The sequence below is a fragment of the Sinohyriopsis cumingii genome, chromosome 15 (genome assembly GCF_028554795.1).
Source record: "Sinohyriopsis cumingii isolate HCF-2022 chromosome 15, ASM2855479v2, whole genome shotgun sequence".
In the NCBI taxonomy this organism is placed as follows: Eukaryota; Metazoa; Mollusca; class Bivalvia; order Unionida; family Unionidae; genus Sinohyriopsis; species Sinohyriopsis cumingii.
In genome coordinates, this window is record NC_142975.1 from 133,832,988 (window position 1) to 133,851,073 (window position 18,086).

At 37.8% G+C, this 18,086-nt stretch overlaps 1 protein-coding gene across 1 annotated transcript in view; it reads left to right on the plus strand.

Annotated features, from left to right (window-relative positions):
* Positions 1-18,086, plus strand: part of LOC149782811 (Fanconi anemia group A protein-like) — a 293,000-nt gene that overhangs the window by 242,732 nt on the left and 32,182 nt on the right. Inside the window, exon 35 of the mRNA XM_089934328.1 lies at positions 7,816-7,870. Coding sequence (XP_089790454.1) covers positions 7,816-7,870 — 55 coding nt within the window. The remainder of the gene's footprint in view (positions 1-7,815; positions 7,871-18,086) is intronic.

An 18,086-nucleotide genomic window follows, 5' to 3' on the forward strand; every position in this document is an offset into this window, starting at 1 on the left:
AGGATGACTTTTCTATCAGCACCACAGTCATTGTGCGCTACTACTTTAAGTAGGTTAAGTGCTTTTAAGCATTTAGCTTTTAACTTCTTTAGGTGTGGTATAAAGGTCAGTTTTCTGTCAAAGATTATACCTAAAAATTTTGTTTCCTCAACAACTGGAATAGGTGTTCCATCCATCATGAGGTTCGGTTCATCATGATGTCTTCGTAACTGACAGAAATGCATGCATACTGTTTTTGATTTCGAGAATTTGAAACCGTTTGCATTGGCCCAATTTTGAATCTTGTTTATATTTTGCTGAAGTTGTCTTTCAATTGTATGCATGTGCTTCGATCGATAACATATGAGAAAATCATCAACATATAGCGAGCAATCCACACCAGGAGTCAAACACTTGGTGATGCAATTAATTTTGATGTTAAAGAGCGTCACAGATAAAATCCTGCCCTGGGGCACACCCATCTCTTGCTCGTGAAGATCTGAGAGGGTAGAGCCCACTCGTACTTTGAATTCTCTGTCTGAGAGAAAGTTTGATATGAAATAGGGCAGACGGCCTTTTAGACCTAGATCGTGCAGGTCATTTAGTATCCCGTATTTCCATGTCGTGTCATAAGCCTTTTCTAAATCAAAGAAAACCGCTACTAAATGTTCTTTCTTAATAAATGCATCGTGAATAAATGTTTCCAGTCTAACCAGACAAAGGAAATAACTTTTACCCATTACCTTGTCACTGTTAGGTGGCTACTTGTCAACCAAATGTGTACCAGTATAGGCTTTTGCTCGGTATGGTCAACATCATACTGCTCAACCTCTGAAGTCCAAAACATTCTTTGTTGTTTCTACCCAGCTAATGAGAAGTCAGTATAGTATTGTGTAGAAAGGTATTTATCCCATGTTGTACTCATTATTTTATTTTATTTTTGTGAATTTTTTTTAAAAATTGTGGACTTTGTTCTTCTAACCTTGTACTCAAACACAGTGTCATTGGTGCTTCTTAGTTTTTTATTTGCCTGATTCTGACAGTCCCCACAGTGAGTGTGGAGATGACCTCACAACCTTGTCTCACTCAGACCCTACAGTGGTACATAAACAGAGTTCAGATTCAAAGAGGCCATTGAGCAAATTTACAGTGTTTTGCCCATTTCAAAGTGCCTGCTCCTGTATGGAGCAAGTGGGCCAAGATAAAGGAAATAACTGCCTGCCTGTCAGATAAGATCCAGGTAATTCCAATACTTTCTCTTCTGAAACCAGCTACCAGCATCATTCTTGTGATACTGATATCATATACAATTAACATGTATCACCAGGATTCCTACCAAGGGAAAAGATCTTGGCAGTTAACATGACAACCCGACTGGTTTGTAAGGTGGATTTGAATGTTTCCCATGCCATCTCCAAGCTGGTGGGAAATCTGGCTTCTGTCATGATAGATTTGGCATCAATAGAGGATGTAATCATGCATGGAAATTCATGATATGGATGTTTACGGTTGTGAAATCTATCATGCAGTGGCTAATGCCCTGGCAACTTGGACAAATTTAAATCTAGTACAAGGAGAAGCCTGACTAGGACTGCACCGAAGGCACATCATTTCTTGGCTCTGAGTTTCACTGGTGCACTCTTCAGTACTGTTATGTGACCGATGAGAGAAAGTATGGAAGCAGGCAGCACAAATACTGGCTCTCCAGTTTGCCTTGCCACTTGCACTACTGTTCAGTCTGATTCTTTGCAGCAGCAATTGAGAGATGATCAGTGGCAAAATACAATTAAAGGCATAACACTGCACAACTGCAAAAGCTTTAACCTCAGCCAGATTTCAGGTAGCAATAGGTACCTTTCTCATGGGCAGTTCAATAAAGGGAATATGGAGCAAGTTTCTAACAACCATTGCTAACATACCACACCAGCCATCCACAAAAAGTCTGCCAGTGTGCACCAGACTCAGTCAGAACTGTTTCCAAAAAACAAAATGGGGGTATCCAAGTTGTTTCAGAGGGGGATCAGATTTTGTTTATCCAGCCCCTTCCCCTTTCATCTTCCCCCTCTGTTACTGATATACCATTCAATCTGGAAAAGCTGGGACTTTTGCAGTATTAGATCTGGTCATTACTCAACAGGTGGGCAGTGGAAGAGTTTACAAGCCAGACTCTAGATTTTACTCAAGACTGTGTCAAGCACCCAAAGTAAATAGAAAACTCAGGTCAGTCATTGAACTCAGCCAGCTATATAGGTACACAGCCATGCCAATATTCAAATGGAGATGGAAAGGTAAGCAGTGAAGAGGGGCATATTTGAAGTCATTCTAGAAAACAGTCTAGAACTAAATTATGCATATTTTCAGGTCCCTAACCACCCAGCTAAGTGCAAGTTCAGATTCCAAGGAACAGTATATCATTTTTATCTTATTCCAATTGTCTCTATCAGACCATGGAATTCATCATCAGTTCTGTGATCACTCTGTCATTCGACCACATTAATAACAACTGAAACATTCCTCAATTTCGTCCTCTAAAAACATGGTAAGTTTAACTTTGATAAAGAGAAGAACAGTCATCATTCCTTTTTAGTCAGAGTTTCTAGTGAATTGAAGCAAGTAAAATCTCAACCCTTCCAAGCATTTTGACCACCTAGGCATGGAGTCTTTGACCGGCCTCACACTTGCTTACCTCTGTCATGTATACTTGGTATGGATTATCAAACTTTCAAAGTAGATTTCTAAAGGGGGTGAATTTCAGAGAGAGGACTTAAGCAAATCCTCAGTTTGTGCAATGCAGCAGCAATTGTAATTATTGATGGCTGCCTTTTCTGTACCTTTTGTAGATGGCCAAGCTGGCACTTTTTCCAGTTGACTCGATTAATGAATTATAATCCTGGCTGAAATATTATCACTCCTGTGGTGATGGCACTACAAAGAAGGGTGCATAGCTGGAATTCCTCAGTAAAATCCCCTACTGAAAGTAATAATTTGCACAAATGCCAGATGATAAAGTTGGGGAGCCCACTTCTTGCAAAACTGCACCAGTCAGTTAGAAGTGGGGTCACTGAAGTTACCTCTTTACATCAACCATCTAGAAATAAATGCCATAATAAACACATTTCATTCCTAGAAGGATCAGCTTCATGGAAAGGCAATTCTCATGATGTCAGTAAACTCTGTGATGGTGGCATGCCATCTAAATAGGTACCAAATAAGCCAACCTATGCATTCTGGTTTGGGACTTTTTGTGCTTGTGCTCCTAGCAGAAGTTAACAGTCCAGATTGGCATATCCCTGGCAGATTCAGTGTCCTTCCCAACTCACTGTCGAGAAATGGACAGACCCTTTACACAATGGTTCATACATTGGACGGTTTTTCATTGGATTTATGCACTTTAGTGGGTGTACAATTATAAACTTTACTGTGACAAGGTGGAATCACAAACTGCCCACCTTCATCTCCCCAGTCCCAGACCCAGAAGCCTGAGCCATAGATGCATTTCAGCTTTGATCTCTGAGATAGGCCACTGGTTGACTTGTTCACAAGGAGGCTGAACAACAGGCTTCCTCTTTTTTCTCCCTTTTTATGTCTCTTCAGTACCAGACAAGAGAGCGTGGGCAGTAGATGATTTCAGTCTTAGGTGGGATCGAATGAGTGCTAATGCATTCACTCTCAGAATAATCTCTCAGGTTCTTCAGACTCAGAACATTCAAGTCATGTTTCAACCTGAGAGTTCCCTGTGGACCCAGCAATCATGGGTTGATAATCCCAAGGAATTACCAATAAGTACTGAGGGCCCTTGTGCACCTTCATGCCTGGTTCATATCAAATGATTTGTCCTCCAGGACCAGTTTTTAAGCATTGTTTCTTTGTGCATCGCTCAGGCTTGGAGGCAAGTGGAGAATTTTCAGTAATTGGTAGAAAAGGAAATGCATTAATCATATTTGCTCAGCTTTAACTGCAGCTGCAGATTTTCTTCTTTTCCTCTTTGAGGAAAAGGATTGTTCTTTATCCACCATAAAGGGCTACAGAGCATGAACTTCCAACACTCTTAACTGTTCTGTATTGACTCCACTATAGGGTCAGACACAATCTTTCAGGACTTATTTGGTACTTTGAGTTACAGAGACTGATTTCACACTCTTTTTAATGCCAAGTTTATTATTTTATCATCTAAACCTACTTATAAATCTTACCCTTTCAGTGAACCTTTCCCTTAAAACAGTCTTCCTTCTCGAATCCTAGTATAAACGAGGAGTGAAGTTTATATTCTGTCAGTGGAATTTTTTTTGTAAGTTCAGTCATAGCTATGATTCTGTCTTTTTTCTGTGCCAGCCTTGGTTTGTGACCAAGAATAAGCTACCTTTGGTAGCTCCTGTTCCAAATGAAATTGCAGTCTCAGTTATATTTCTGTTGTGCTTAATCAAGATAGACTCTTTTACCCAGTTGTGGCTTCATGTTTCTGACTCTAAATCAAAAGATAAAGAAAGAGTCATAACTCTCATTTTGTCCCTCTTAAAATGTATCTCTCATAATCCAGCAGCTGCTACCATCAGGTGGATTGTGTACACTATTAATATAGTTCTCTTTCATAGCATTTCAAAGCCCTTGAGGTCAAGGCTATTTCTGCATCTTGAGCCTTTCAGATCCATCTTCTTTGGATACTATCATGAAAGCCACTTTCTGTCAGTCTCACTCCACTTACGTGTCATCGTACCTTTCATTGTTGCACAAGAGTGATAGCATTTATGCGTTTTGCCCAGTTATATCAACCCAGTAAGTTGTCAAGTCATCCTCCTGTCTGCAGTAGAGCAATCTACTAAAAGCATTCGTAGGTTCAGTGTGACAGCTTATTTTTGGCTACCAGCCTCCTGCTGGGTGATCGAATTCAGCAACCCAATAATAGCAACTGATGTGCTACTGCTATTAAAAGGTAGCTTGGGGAGTGTTGATAAAAGTGACTTTAATACTTAACCTGCTATTATCGCTCAATACCCTGCCCTTATCTTGGTCCAGGTCACAGAAGGATGATATCCTGATTAATAATTTAAAAAATGGCTACCACGGTATGAGACTTATAACCTGCTCCTTAAATATTCGGGAATGCAACTGCACTGAAGAAAATATCCTACATGTAGGTCTAAGTGCTACCAGCAACTAATTTAGGTTGTGCATGAAGCGTCACAGATACTTAGTAGGCTCATTCTGTGGATATAAGAACAGACTTATTCAAACAAAAAATAGTAAGACAAACATGACCACAACTTCACTTTCTCAGTGGATCTACTCATTTTTCAAATCAGATTCATCAAATTTATTTTCAATATTTACCTAAGAGGGTCTCTTAAATGATAAAAAGAATATAGACACTCAGTATTAAACAGAAATATTCATTTTAAATGGACTCAGCTGCCAGGATTGTGTAACACCAGAATCAAATATGGCTGACTCTTCCTTTCAGTCAGGGCCCCAAGTGGCCGAGTGGTCTAAAGCACTCACCATTACGGATCACTGCCATCTCACCTCTGTCTGCGTGGGTTCGAGTCGCGGGTTCGGCCTATGTTGGTACATGTACGTGAGAAAGCTTGCCAGTAGCTTCTCATGTGTCAGTGGTTCTTTCGGGGGGTTTCCTAGGTTCTTCCTCCACCAATAATACTTGTGCTGAAAAATGGTGTTAAACCCTACAAAAACAACAACAAAAATCCTTTTCAGTCCCAAGCTTTCTTAAAATCCAACATAATATGCAGTTTATTACAATCACAGATGACTCAAACAAAATTCCAACAATCAAGAAATTCTTGGGTGAAAATCTATAGTTCCATGGATGTATATAGCTGATTGGATTGATATATTTGAGGTGCCAATTCAGAAAGCCTTACTAAAGGAAGATTTAGAAAGTATCATATTAGGGGATTTTATAATTGACTACATGAAAACTCCACCATTAACTTGGATAAGTAATATTGAAACTTAAAACTTGACCCAAATAATGAACACCCCAACTAAAGTAACATAAAAGTGCTACTACCATTGATGATGTTTACTAATAAACCTAGCAACATAAGTGAAATTGATGTGCCAGTATATGCACTTAGTGACTTAGAAACTATCCAGTCTGTATAGCTAGACATGTTCCCAAATCATCTAAAAATGTTCAACACATTGAAATATGATACATGAACTTTAAACAGTTTGATGAGCAAACGTTCCTAAATGATTTAATTTGCAAACCCTTCCACTCAGGCTGCATTATAGCTGATGTCAACACTGCCTTAGATAAATGGTATCAGACTTTAAATGCAGCCTTAGACTAGCATGCCCCAATTAAAACAAAAAAGGTTTAAACACCAAATCACACCCAAGTGGATTACCCCTGAATCAATGAAGCTCAGCACCTAAGAGACAAAAGACAACTTTAGAAAGAGGAATAAAGCTTAGCACCTGATAGATAAGGCAAAAGAAGACTACTATAAGCAGGCAATGGATGAAAGTAAGAGTACCAAAACATTGTGGAAGCATCTAATAGAGCTGACTGAACCCACTCACCCACCCCAGATGTAAACAAAATGATGATAAAGCAACATCTCTACATGACATTGTTGAAATGTTCAACAATTTCTTCATAAGCATCTCCAGTAAGAGTATTCAGAACCAGACTATCAGCCCAATTGAACTTGATGCTCTTCTATTATTTATAAGAGCTAAAATTCCTGATGATAATTATTTTTCAATAGCTAATGTTAGTGAAGCTGATGTTTTTTGATATGCTCAATAAGTTGAGTATTAATAAATCCTCTAGTTTGGATGGTATTGGTCCACACATTTTTAAAATTTCTGTACCAGTAATAACAAAGTCATTAACACAGATCAAAATCTTATAATGAGTGTTAATTTTCCAGAAACCTTGAAATGTGCAAAGGTTTTCACCTAACTTTAGGAAAGGAGAAAAGAAGGATCCAGAGAATTACAGACCAATATCCATTCTACCTTTATTATCCAAATTATTGAAAAGCAAATAGCCATGCAGGTCTTTACTTTTTTTAAAACTTACTATTTCATAAAGCACAATCAGGATTTAGAAAGTATGACTCATGCTAAACAGAACGAAATTAACAGATCTTTGTCTAAAAGAAATGGATCATGACTGGAATTGTTTTCCATGACTTCAAGAAAGCCTTTCATCTTGTTGATCATGAAATTCTGCTGCAGAAGTTCAACCGTTACAGGTTTGACAATTTTTCTTTAAGCTGGTTGAGGTCATACATAAGACAAAGGTCAAAACAAGCATTGGCAATATTAGCTCGCAAACTCACATCTGTTCATTCAAGGGTTCCCTTCAGGCTCAGTTTTAGGCCCTCCTCTTTCTTATCTATGTAAATGACCTACCATTAAATAATGAATCCACAGATACAGATTTATTTGCAGATATAATGCAACCTCGTGTATAAACTGCCCCCCCCCCAACTGAATAGGTTTAACACTAAAAGTGCATGACTTACGTATAAGCTGACCCACAACTTTTTTTCCAAACATGGAACCACCAACCCCATTTCTAGTCACATTTGAACTAATCTAATATTTCCAATAATGGAGGGGGGGGGCAGGACTGACATGTTATTCCATTGTACATTCAGTAACTTGTAACAATATATTAAACAGGTAAATTTTTGTTCCATTGTACATAATAGCAGAGTCACTTAATGTCCTTTTAAAATCTATACCTATTTGAAAATAAAAGATTTTGCTAGTTTTGTGCATTTTACTGGACATAATTGTGCGGTTTGAGGTTTGGTTTTCTTTGCATCATGATGTTTGAGATTCTTTTCTCTCCAATTTCAGAAAATCACGTAATGGTGTGCATTTTGTGCTCAAGAAAATGGCCAAACACAGAGAGGTAAATATAATATTTTAGGCTAATGTAATTTTTACTTTAAGAATTGATTTACCTAACAATTGAAAAAATTGCACTGAGTGAGAAGGGCCATTTTAATGAACTATACAATTATATATGTATTTTGTCTGGTAAATCCCTCACTTAATTTAGTGGAGCACCTCAGATGTTGAGGTAGAGTGATCAATCCGACATTCCATAATGTCAGTCGTGAGGATTTTTATATTAACAACCCTCCACCTTTCCCCACATGTGGTGAGGAGTCAAGAATCTTTGTAAGGTGGATTAAATCAAAGTATCCAGAGGAAACCACTTTGCCATCAGAGGGAAGGCAAGTTTTTTAGACATAACACCTCTGTATCATTTCCTGGGATTGAAACTGGAGTGACAGGGGTATGTGAGCTGGTGCAGTAATATTGAGTTGGAGACTCTGCACTTTCAGGTTATTTGGTTACTAGGGCTCACACAACTTGTTCCATTAGTATGCATTTATTTTTTGATTGTATAACATACAACACTAAATTACATTTTGTTCAACATGCTATTTTTAATATGGAGAATTTTTTTCATATCTTTTACACACAGATCAGGGTGGTCTGCTTATAGAACTTTAATTTATGTCAGGAACAATAATACTATCAAAGAGAAGATTTCAGTCAAGTTATTTGAATGCCATCCCAGAGACGATTACATATACGATTCCTCCTTCGAATATGTTCCCCAATCACATTATGTTAGAAATATTTGCCTACTATCACATGAATACAGCCCTATCAGAAGATGAAAATGGTCTTATCGTGCCTCAAAATGACAAAGAACAATAAATCGTGCCCATTACCTCCCCATTGGACCACCAGGTGTTGCTAGGTTTTAGCTTTCTGCTGTACAGAGCAGACATCATACAGTTCTTACTCCAATAATCTAGCAAATTTTGTGTTCCTATAGGCCCATTCAATGTTCATTTTCAATTTATTTTGTGGATCTATTCATCTACTACAGGTTGTATGCATTATTTTACAATTTCTGCCAATTTTGAGTGATTTTGTCACCTTTCAGGACTTTGTCTTTTAAGACCCCCCCCATACCACCACGCTATCATTGACCGTAAACAAAAGTCATTATGATTTAGTGTGTCTTTGACTTTGCTCGTTTACTCTATTATGGAGCTCTTATGAGTGAATTTCTAAGTTCTGCTTGATTTTTATGCTTAGTTTATTCATATTTCATGCCTTTCGATTGAATTGTAGTTTAATAATTTAACTAAGCCATGTGCATAAGATCATAACAAGGTTATAGGTTTGTGATACAACATCTTCACTTCTGTAAGTTATGACAGTGTTTTAGTGACTTAGTAATTTCAAATACATTACTAGTTTCTTCTTTAATTTATTTTTTGTTTTTGTGTCATTTTAGGAGAATGTCATCTAAATGCTATAATGCAAGCATGGAAGCTTTCCTTGACTCTTGTATTGTTCTTACTCACACCTTTCAAAAGCCAAGTAGGGAGATTAATTATAAAAAATAACGAGATTGGGACCTACAAATAGAATGTTTTTCACAGCATTTTTAAAACCTGTTCTCACTCAGCATTGACCAATCTTTTGGGTCCAATATGCATGAAATTCTCAAAGGACACACCATTTCTTCCTGTGATGTGTCTTATTTTTTCCCAGGACATGCCCTCTTTTAATATTCTGGTAGTTGTGGCCAAACTGCACAGTTGTTTAAGGTTACTCTTAAGTAAACAAACAAGAAAGCCAGAGTCAGTAATTGACAGTTAATTCTTATCCTTGCAATTGTCTTAGGAAAAGGACTGGCCCTCTGACATGCTATGTAAGCAACATCAATTGATTGGCAAATAAATGATGCCGTATATTGTTATAACAAATGGTACCTAAATATACAGTCATAAGTGTATGCTTGTGGCAACTATTTTTCACACATTTTATGTCCCACCTTATTTCCACATTGTCAACTCATAAGGCATTTGACACTGTTTATTAAATAACATATTTATGAATTAGTTTTATGGGGCACATATTCTGTAGGTTTTTGAAGAAAAAAAATTTTCATTCCTTCTTTTAATTTAATTATGGTAATTAACATTGGTACATATGTTATAATAATGCTGAGTTTCTTTCATGGGAATGGAGATGCTACAGCATTCACAGTGATTATTCTTGGGATTCAGACAAATTGCTCAAACTTTTATTGCAGTGGTTGGTTTATTTTCTCATTTTAGTATTGTTGTGGGGATATTAAAAAAATCATAAATTCACATGAATATGTTTAAACTTGACTTTCTATTTACTGAAGAATTATTTCATAACAACAATAGTCACAGGTGACAAAATAGAACAAGGTTTCTGTAGATTGCATACAATATATGTATTTATGCATAATTATTTTAGGAGAAATGATAATCAACAGTCATAATTTAACATTTGGGAGTTCTTTGCAAAAATCTGGAGATGTTATGCAATTGGGAGTTAGGCATGGTAGGACCCCCAAAATCAGAAGTTTTTATCTGCTGGCATGAAAGTTGACAGGTATGTATATTAAGTATACACCATCGTTGATGTGCAGCATCTATAATATGTGGTCAGAGGTAGTCTATGCTACTGTTTTAGCTAGATAGTCGCACACTAATTTGCTAATCCATGCTTTGTTTTTTCATCTTGTGTCATTTCAGGAGAAATGTTTACTAAGTGCATGAAATTCATGTTCAAAGCAATAGTTCACTAGACATTGGATGGAAGGAAATACAGAATAAATCAAGGAAGACAACCATTTTAGGTGATGCTGATTCCTAAATTTTAGGGCACCCAGTGGGCATAGGTCTGCCAGTGTGTCTGAGCATGGTCTTTAAGCCTGCTAGTCAGTGTGCATGGGGTTCATGCTGGATTCATTTATTCCTTCTCTTAACACTACCTTACCCCATTACCAGCCATCACTGGCCATCCCAACATCACCAGCCTTCCCAGCATGGTTGAAATGGTCCATCTAAATAGTTCATATGGGGCTCTTCATGATAAATCCATCCATGTAACCTCCCATCGGCATCTTATCACTATTATACTGGAAATTTCAATAAGACATCTATCTTTTCAGAAAGCCAGGTTCCAGCAACTTCCTCCTCTTGCTAGTATCAGACACACTCCAATGCCTTCAGTACAGACCTTTTCTTGACAAGAATTGGGCAACCATCCACCAGTTGGCTCATTGTACTACAAAGTGAACAAGAACGTATTCCATGCCATGCTTAAGCTGGTCTAGGACATCATGGCAACATCCTCTATTTTAGATTTGGCCTCATTGGCAATCTTCCAGCTCACCAGACAATCCGACAATAGCCAGGCCTGGGACATGACAACCAGGATCACTTGGGTCTTTACCAAGCATCTCACCATACTATGGCCAATGCCTTGACATTTATCGCCAGTTGAGACTTAATCTGAAGGGACTCATATCTGCAGTCAACATCGCTTGCTGTACCACACTTTTGCTTTACAGACAACCCTGTTTGGATCTTCATTGCTTTTTGGAAGACGAATCGAAGAGGTTCAGAGGCAGGAAACTCAAGAACTGAACCTCAAACTCACTTATACTCCCACACAAGTGTTTGGACCCTCTCAACCCCCTCCAGTGTGAAGGAATGCTCAGCAGCCCTGAGACAAGGGATTTCCTCTGTCAGATATACACCTATATTAATCCAAACCCAATGACAGAAGACCACAGCCTAACCAACACAGGAAGTGATCGTACAGTGGTGGGAAGAAACAGACTTTCTCTACCTTCAAACTTCCAAGTTGTACGATATACACCTATATATTAATTCCAACCCAATGACAGGAGACCAAAGCCTGACCAACTCAGGAGGTGATCCTACAGTGGCAAGAAGAAAAAGACTTCTCTTCCTAAAAACTTCAAAACCATAAGCACTGACATACCCTTGTCACCACCCGCATGCAGGCTACCCATAGTTGACCAACTCCTGCGTTTTTGGGCTCACTGGATCTCGCTCTTCCCTCAATTTTGTTAGGTGATCCAGGTCATTTTGGAGGGGCTTTGGATTTTGTTCATCCAACCCCTTCCTCTCTCCCTCTTTATGGAAGTCCATAGGGAGAAGGATGCCTTCCTTCAAAATGAGATATGGCCTCATCTCAAAACTGGCAGTGGAAATTGTGCAAAAGCCACAATCCCCAAGATATTATTCACAGTTGTTTCTAATTCAGAAAGCAAATGGCAAGCTGAGGCCTGTCATCGACTTGAGTCATTTCAACCAATTCATTGCACCTCCAAAGTTCAAGATGGAGACAGCAAGGTGAGTCCACCTCTCCATTAGGAAGAGCAAGTATGCTATCAGTCTCGACCTGACACGTTCTTTCATGTCTCTATCCATCCTGTATCCTGCAAGTTTCTCCGTTTCACTTACCATGACACCATTTATCAATTCACCATTCTTCCTGTTGGCCTCAACATCAGTCCCTGTGCTTTTACCCAGATAATCGGTTGCATCGTCTCCTTGTTCCAGTCAGTGTCATCTTTAATGATGGCAGCATAACTGGAAGACATCATCCAGAAACACATGGTAAGTTCTACCCTACTCCAAGGCAGAAATGATCTCCTTTCTCTTTTTGATTGTCTTGACCTTTTATTGAACTGAGAAAAGTGAGGCCTCCATCTATCCAAGAACTTTGTCCATCTGGATATGGAGTTCTTAACCAACCGGAATCTGGTGTGGTTTCCTCATGTTCTTGTAACCAGAATCGTGAAATTCATTGAGTCTGTTTCCAACATTGAGAGAGTTCTTGCAACTGCTCAGTTTATTCAGTGCAGCAGTCTCAACTGGCCAACTTTTTTTCTCTGAATCTTTGAGGAGAAACAGCTGTACCCCATCACTATCAAAATTACCACTCAATGATATCACATCGTCTGGCATCATGGCAAATATAACACCGAGCAAGAGAAAGATCTTTTAGCTAATATTTATCTCAATCGACCAAAATCCCTCGCCTTGTTTCAAAATTGAACTTGTCCTGGGTTTTAAAATGGTTCTATTTAATTAAATTCAAGCCTCTAGCCCACACTTTGCTAGAGTGTCTATCATAAAAGACATGTTCCCTGATAGCTTTTGCCTCTGCATGCAGGGTAAGCAAACTACGTGCCCTTTCTGTCACCTTGAACTATCTTCAATACAGATCAGATGGTTTGGTGGTCCTCTTAACACAACCATGCTTTGTAGCCAAAAACAGGTTACAATCCGTCGGTAACCAAAGAGTCATCGTTTACTGCTTCTCTTCCATAGACAGCAGCAGCCATGCAAGATCCTGTTCACACTCTCATGCACTACTTGAAATGCACAGAGATGAGTCTTGGCACATGCAAGCAAATTTCCTTCCTTTGAAAGCTGGGAAACAGGATATCACCCCTCAAACCCTTGCTTTGTGTCTGAAGTGGGTGATACGCTCAGTGTATTCTGAAATGATAGAAGACCATAGCCTCCTCATGATGATTACAGCTTATGAGATTTTAGCCACCTCTGCCAGCTTCATGTTCAAATGTAACTTTTCGATCTGAGATATAGTGGAAACTGTTGGCATGCTGATTCAACCTTCTGTAGTTTCTGTCTCATAGATTTAGCACCACAGAGGCAAACCTTGGATCTGTTCAGGTCAGTGACAGCAGCACAGATGGCCACCAGACCCAACAAAATCAATCAAAACAGCCTGTTAGGTTCATCAGATTCACCACTGAAATTTTGTAGGTAAGGACATTTCAACATCATAACCATAGATAAGTGTGACAGGTCAAGTGATCCCAGGCTGATTTGCTTATGTAATTAGGAGAACTGGTTATCCTTCCAGTTATTCTGGTAGAGATTGGATGCTTAGCATCCCCTCCTCCTATTATTTTCATGACTTAATTTATTCAAAGGAGAAAGCAAATTATCAAGTAAATTATGTTTCTCCGATAATACTTAGCCTATCAAATTACTTAAAAACCCTCCCAACCACCCCATTATGTGAGCATCCTCATTAGCATCTCACTCAGCTAAAACCTAGTGACACCTGGAGGTGCCAAGAGGAGGTAATGTGCAAGAGTTACTGCCTTTTTTCTATTTTAAATTTTGATAAGACATTTTGTCTTTTAGTAGGGCTAGATTCATGAGGCTAATATTCCTAATGTAATGTCTCGAAAGGCGTTCCAGTCTTGTGGTGAGTGGGATAAACATCTGCTAAACATCTGTTCTCCTTGGGCATCTACTTCATTCTATTCCCTTTTATTCTCTCAAGAATCTAATTTCAGCACTATATTCTGTATTCAAACTGGACCAGTTGAGTAATATCCAATCAGTTGCCTCTGGCATTCCAACTTTTGTCTGACAACCTAGTCTTCAATGGGTTCCTTCAGTTTCTGCTGCAGAAACTTTTCTTAAGGATAATCAATACCATTCTGTCAGGAAGTTTCACCCTGTTGTGCCCATTCAGTAACCACTGAATCACTCACTGACAGAAGGAACAAAAAAAATTCACCAGTAACAGCAAACATTCCATGGGTCAAAATGTGTGTGTGATTTGGATTTTTAACGTAGCTTTAACAATCTTTCAGTCATATCGCTACAATGTCTGCAGTATGACAGTTTATAGTGATGTCTCGCATTGGGGCATCATGCCACAGACATGTAGCATGATGTCCCACCCAGTCTCATTATCCTGACACCAGACCGACCAGTCCTAACACTAACCTCTTAATGCTGAGCACAAACAAGGCAGCTGTTAGTACCACTTTTGTAAGTCTTTGGTATGACTCGGCCTGGGATCGAACCCACGACCTCCTGCATTCGAGGCAGACACTCTAACCACTAGACAGGTCAAAACATATATGATTTTAAATAAAACGTTAACTGTATCTACTTTCTGTTATGTGTAAATCATTGTTTTCAGGTTTTGTACAATTCCTTGAAAACCTTAAAACTACTTGTTAACAGCGATATTTTCAAGACTTGGAAAATTATTCCATATGCCTGAGAGTTATTTGAAAGTCCTTGAACTTTTATAACAGAAGATTGATGGCATGACAGAAATAATGTATCCTTCAGTTTTTGTGCAAAATACATGTTCGAAAAATACTGACTGCTATTTAGAAGGAGCTTAAAATAGGCACACAATGATGTCTTGACCCAGTTACCTCACCTTGGCTTGTGTTCATCTGCATAGGAAATGACTCCATCGATGAACATTCTTGAATAATTTCATTTTTACTTTTACTTTTAAGATCTACACAACATGAAATACAAAAAAAAACTTAACAAATTTTAATTTCTAGCTTTGTCATTATAACATAAATCAAGAGGTCATATGATACTACATGCTTTTCTGAATATTGACATATTAAGACAGTTTGACTCAGAGCTGGCATTAGAAATTAGCTTTCATCATACATGAAATGCGAGTCTTAAATAACCATAGGTTATTAAAGAGGCTAATATTTTTAATGACACTGAGAACTTAGTGATTTTAATTATTATTTTAATAAAACTGTTTATTCCTAAGTGAAGGAAAGTTATATCATTAATAAACTAACTATGCATGAGACTGTATACACAGTTATTATTTTTTATATTATTATTAATCCAGGCATGTGCATTTTATGATTCATAAGGCTGTATTAATAACACTATGAATGTTAAGAACTTGATCCTTTTATACTATGAGTCTTTGAAAGTCTTTAAATTGGCCTTGAATTTTCTAATTTTAAATCTGTATAAACCAAGAGTTTTAATGTAATGATACCTTTGTAAACTATAACCTGATCATTACCAATCATTAATAGCTGGAAGAGAATCCTCATTTCTTATGGCAAAGCTTGTTTTATTATAATGATGTCCATGCATCCATCTGTTACCAGTATCATTTTTACACAATAACTCCGGGGCCCCAAGTGGCCGAGTGGTCTAAAGCGCTCTCCGTTACGGATCACTGCCATCTCACCTCTGTCTGCGTGGGTTCGAGTCTAGGATTCGGCCAATGTGCGTATGTGAGAAAGCTTGCCAGTAGCTTCTCGTGGGTCAGTGGTTCTTCCCGGGGTTTTCCAGGTTTCTTCCTCTACCATTAATACTGGCCACCATGCATAGCTTAGCATGTGCTGAAAAAAGGCGTTAAACCCCACAACAACAACACAATAACTCAGTTGGTCAATCATCCGCATTTTCCAAACTTTGTCACTCTGGCCAAACAAAGAAATTTATTTCTGTACAATAATTAGAGTTCACTATCTGCAGTTACCAAACTTTGTGAATTGCTTACAATTGAGGTAAGGAAGAACCCTGTTGATTTTATGGATAAAATGTCAATGGTCAGGGTCAGTATGACTGAAAAAGGAAAAAAAGCTTTAGTGTAATAACTCTAGTCCACTACCTTCTACAGTTACTAAACTAGCATGACCAGTTTAATTATGGAACAGATCTATTTAATTTGGGTCCAAAGATTAAAGGTAAAGGTCATTGTGGGTTTAAAAAAACAACTGGTTTTGCAGAATTACAAAACTTTCCTGATGGCTTACACCTTTTGGTCACTTAGTGTAATACTGAAACCTATAGATTCTGTATCCAAAAAGTCACAGTCATGTTAAGTCAGGTAAGAAAATAATGGTTTCTGCACAGTATGATTATTTCAGCACTGCAAACATGGTATGATTATTTCAACACTGCATGCCTTGACCAAAGGTCAAGCTCACTGAGCCAAGTTGGTCAGTAATCTGAGTCATCCATAGCCTGCTAGTGCTCTCAGATTAAAAATGAGGTGGGACATTCCCAGTACTCTTGTTATAACAATGTTGAGTAACTACTTACCTCATACTAGACTCCCAGGAAAGTTTGTAAAATGAAGGTAAAATACTAATTATCATAATGTAGAACAATTGTATTGGTCATGTTTTAGTGTGAAGAGAATGCTGTTTATGCAATGAAGTCAGACTAATGGAAAACTTGTTTTTCATTTGAAAATTGTTGAAAGGCAGATGTCTTACAGATTTTTATGTAAACGCATCTATAAGCAATTACTATTGCTTGCAAGAATAAATTTGACAAATACAAGTATCTCAATACATGTAACAAATGTAATAAATGACACAAAATTCGTTTTGAGGTTTATCATTGACTGCAGTGGGCTCTAGTTTTTCTTCACATCATGTAAAATGAAATAAGTAAAAAACATTTTTTCAAAAATAATACTGTTGAAAACATTACGATTTGATTCATGGATTTAACGACTTGTAGAGTTTTTTCTCCTGACTCATACTTCATAAAATTTTATTTTTGCCAGCTTCACTACTAAATCTTATGTATATCTTTACTGTACTATCTGTTAACATGCAAACTGAATGCAGATCAATCGTATGGGATAGATACATTATGTCTTTGATTTCTTTAATAGCTTTAATAAAGAATGTCTTCTTTAATATCTGACAGCACTTTTAATTTTAGAATATCTTTCTTTACAACTCCAGTTGTTTTAAAATCTTATTTTAATACACCTTTATTTGTTCAGCTAGTTTGAGCACAACTGTCAATGACCTACCAAATAGACATAACATCAGCACAACTGTCAACGACCTACCAAATAGACATAACATCAGCACAACTGTCAACGACCTACCAAATAGACATAACATCAGCACAACTGTCAACGACCTACCAAATAGACATAACATCAGCACAACTGTCAACGACCTACCAAATAGACATAACATCAGCACAACTGTCAACGACCTGCCAAATAGACATAACATCAGCAAATAGAGAAATATTATCACAGCCAGTTTGGGTCTTCTCTAGATACAATAGTGTACTATTTTTTGGTTATATATGGTAATGAAACATCATCTGATAAATGCCAATGTGTTACCAAGCCAAGAGAGCTCTTTGATCTTTACCTCCAAGTGAGCTCTTCGATCTTTACCACCAAGTGAAGCAGAAAATAACAACACAACAGTATGAACACTCAAAAGCAGGTTGCAACACTGGATGGGGGCTGTTTTGTCCAGTACAGATGTATGATAAAGACATTGGTTGTCAGGTATTCTCTCGAGTGGAGCTGTATATCTGAGACGCCTGAAAGCCGTTATTACCAAAAAGTAACATAATTATTTCTCATGGATTATTAATTATAGAGCAAGAGTTGTGAGGTTTTCAGTAATAGGTATTAATTGCAACCTG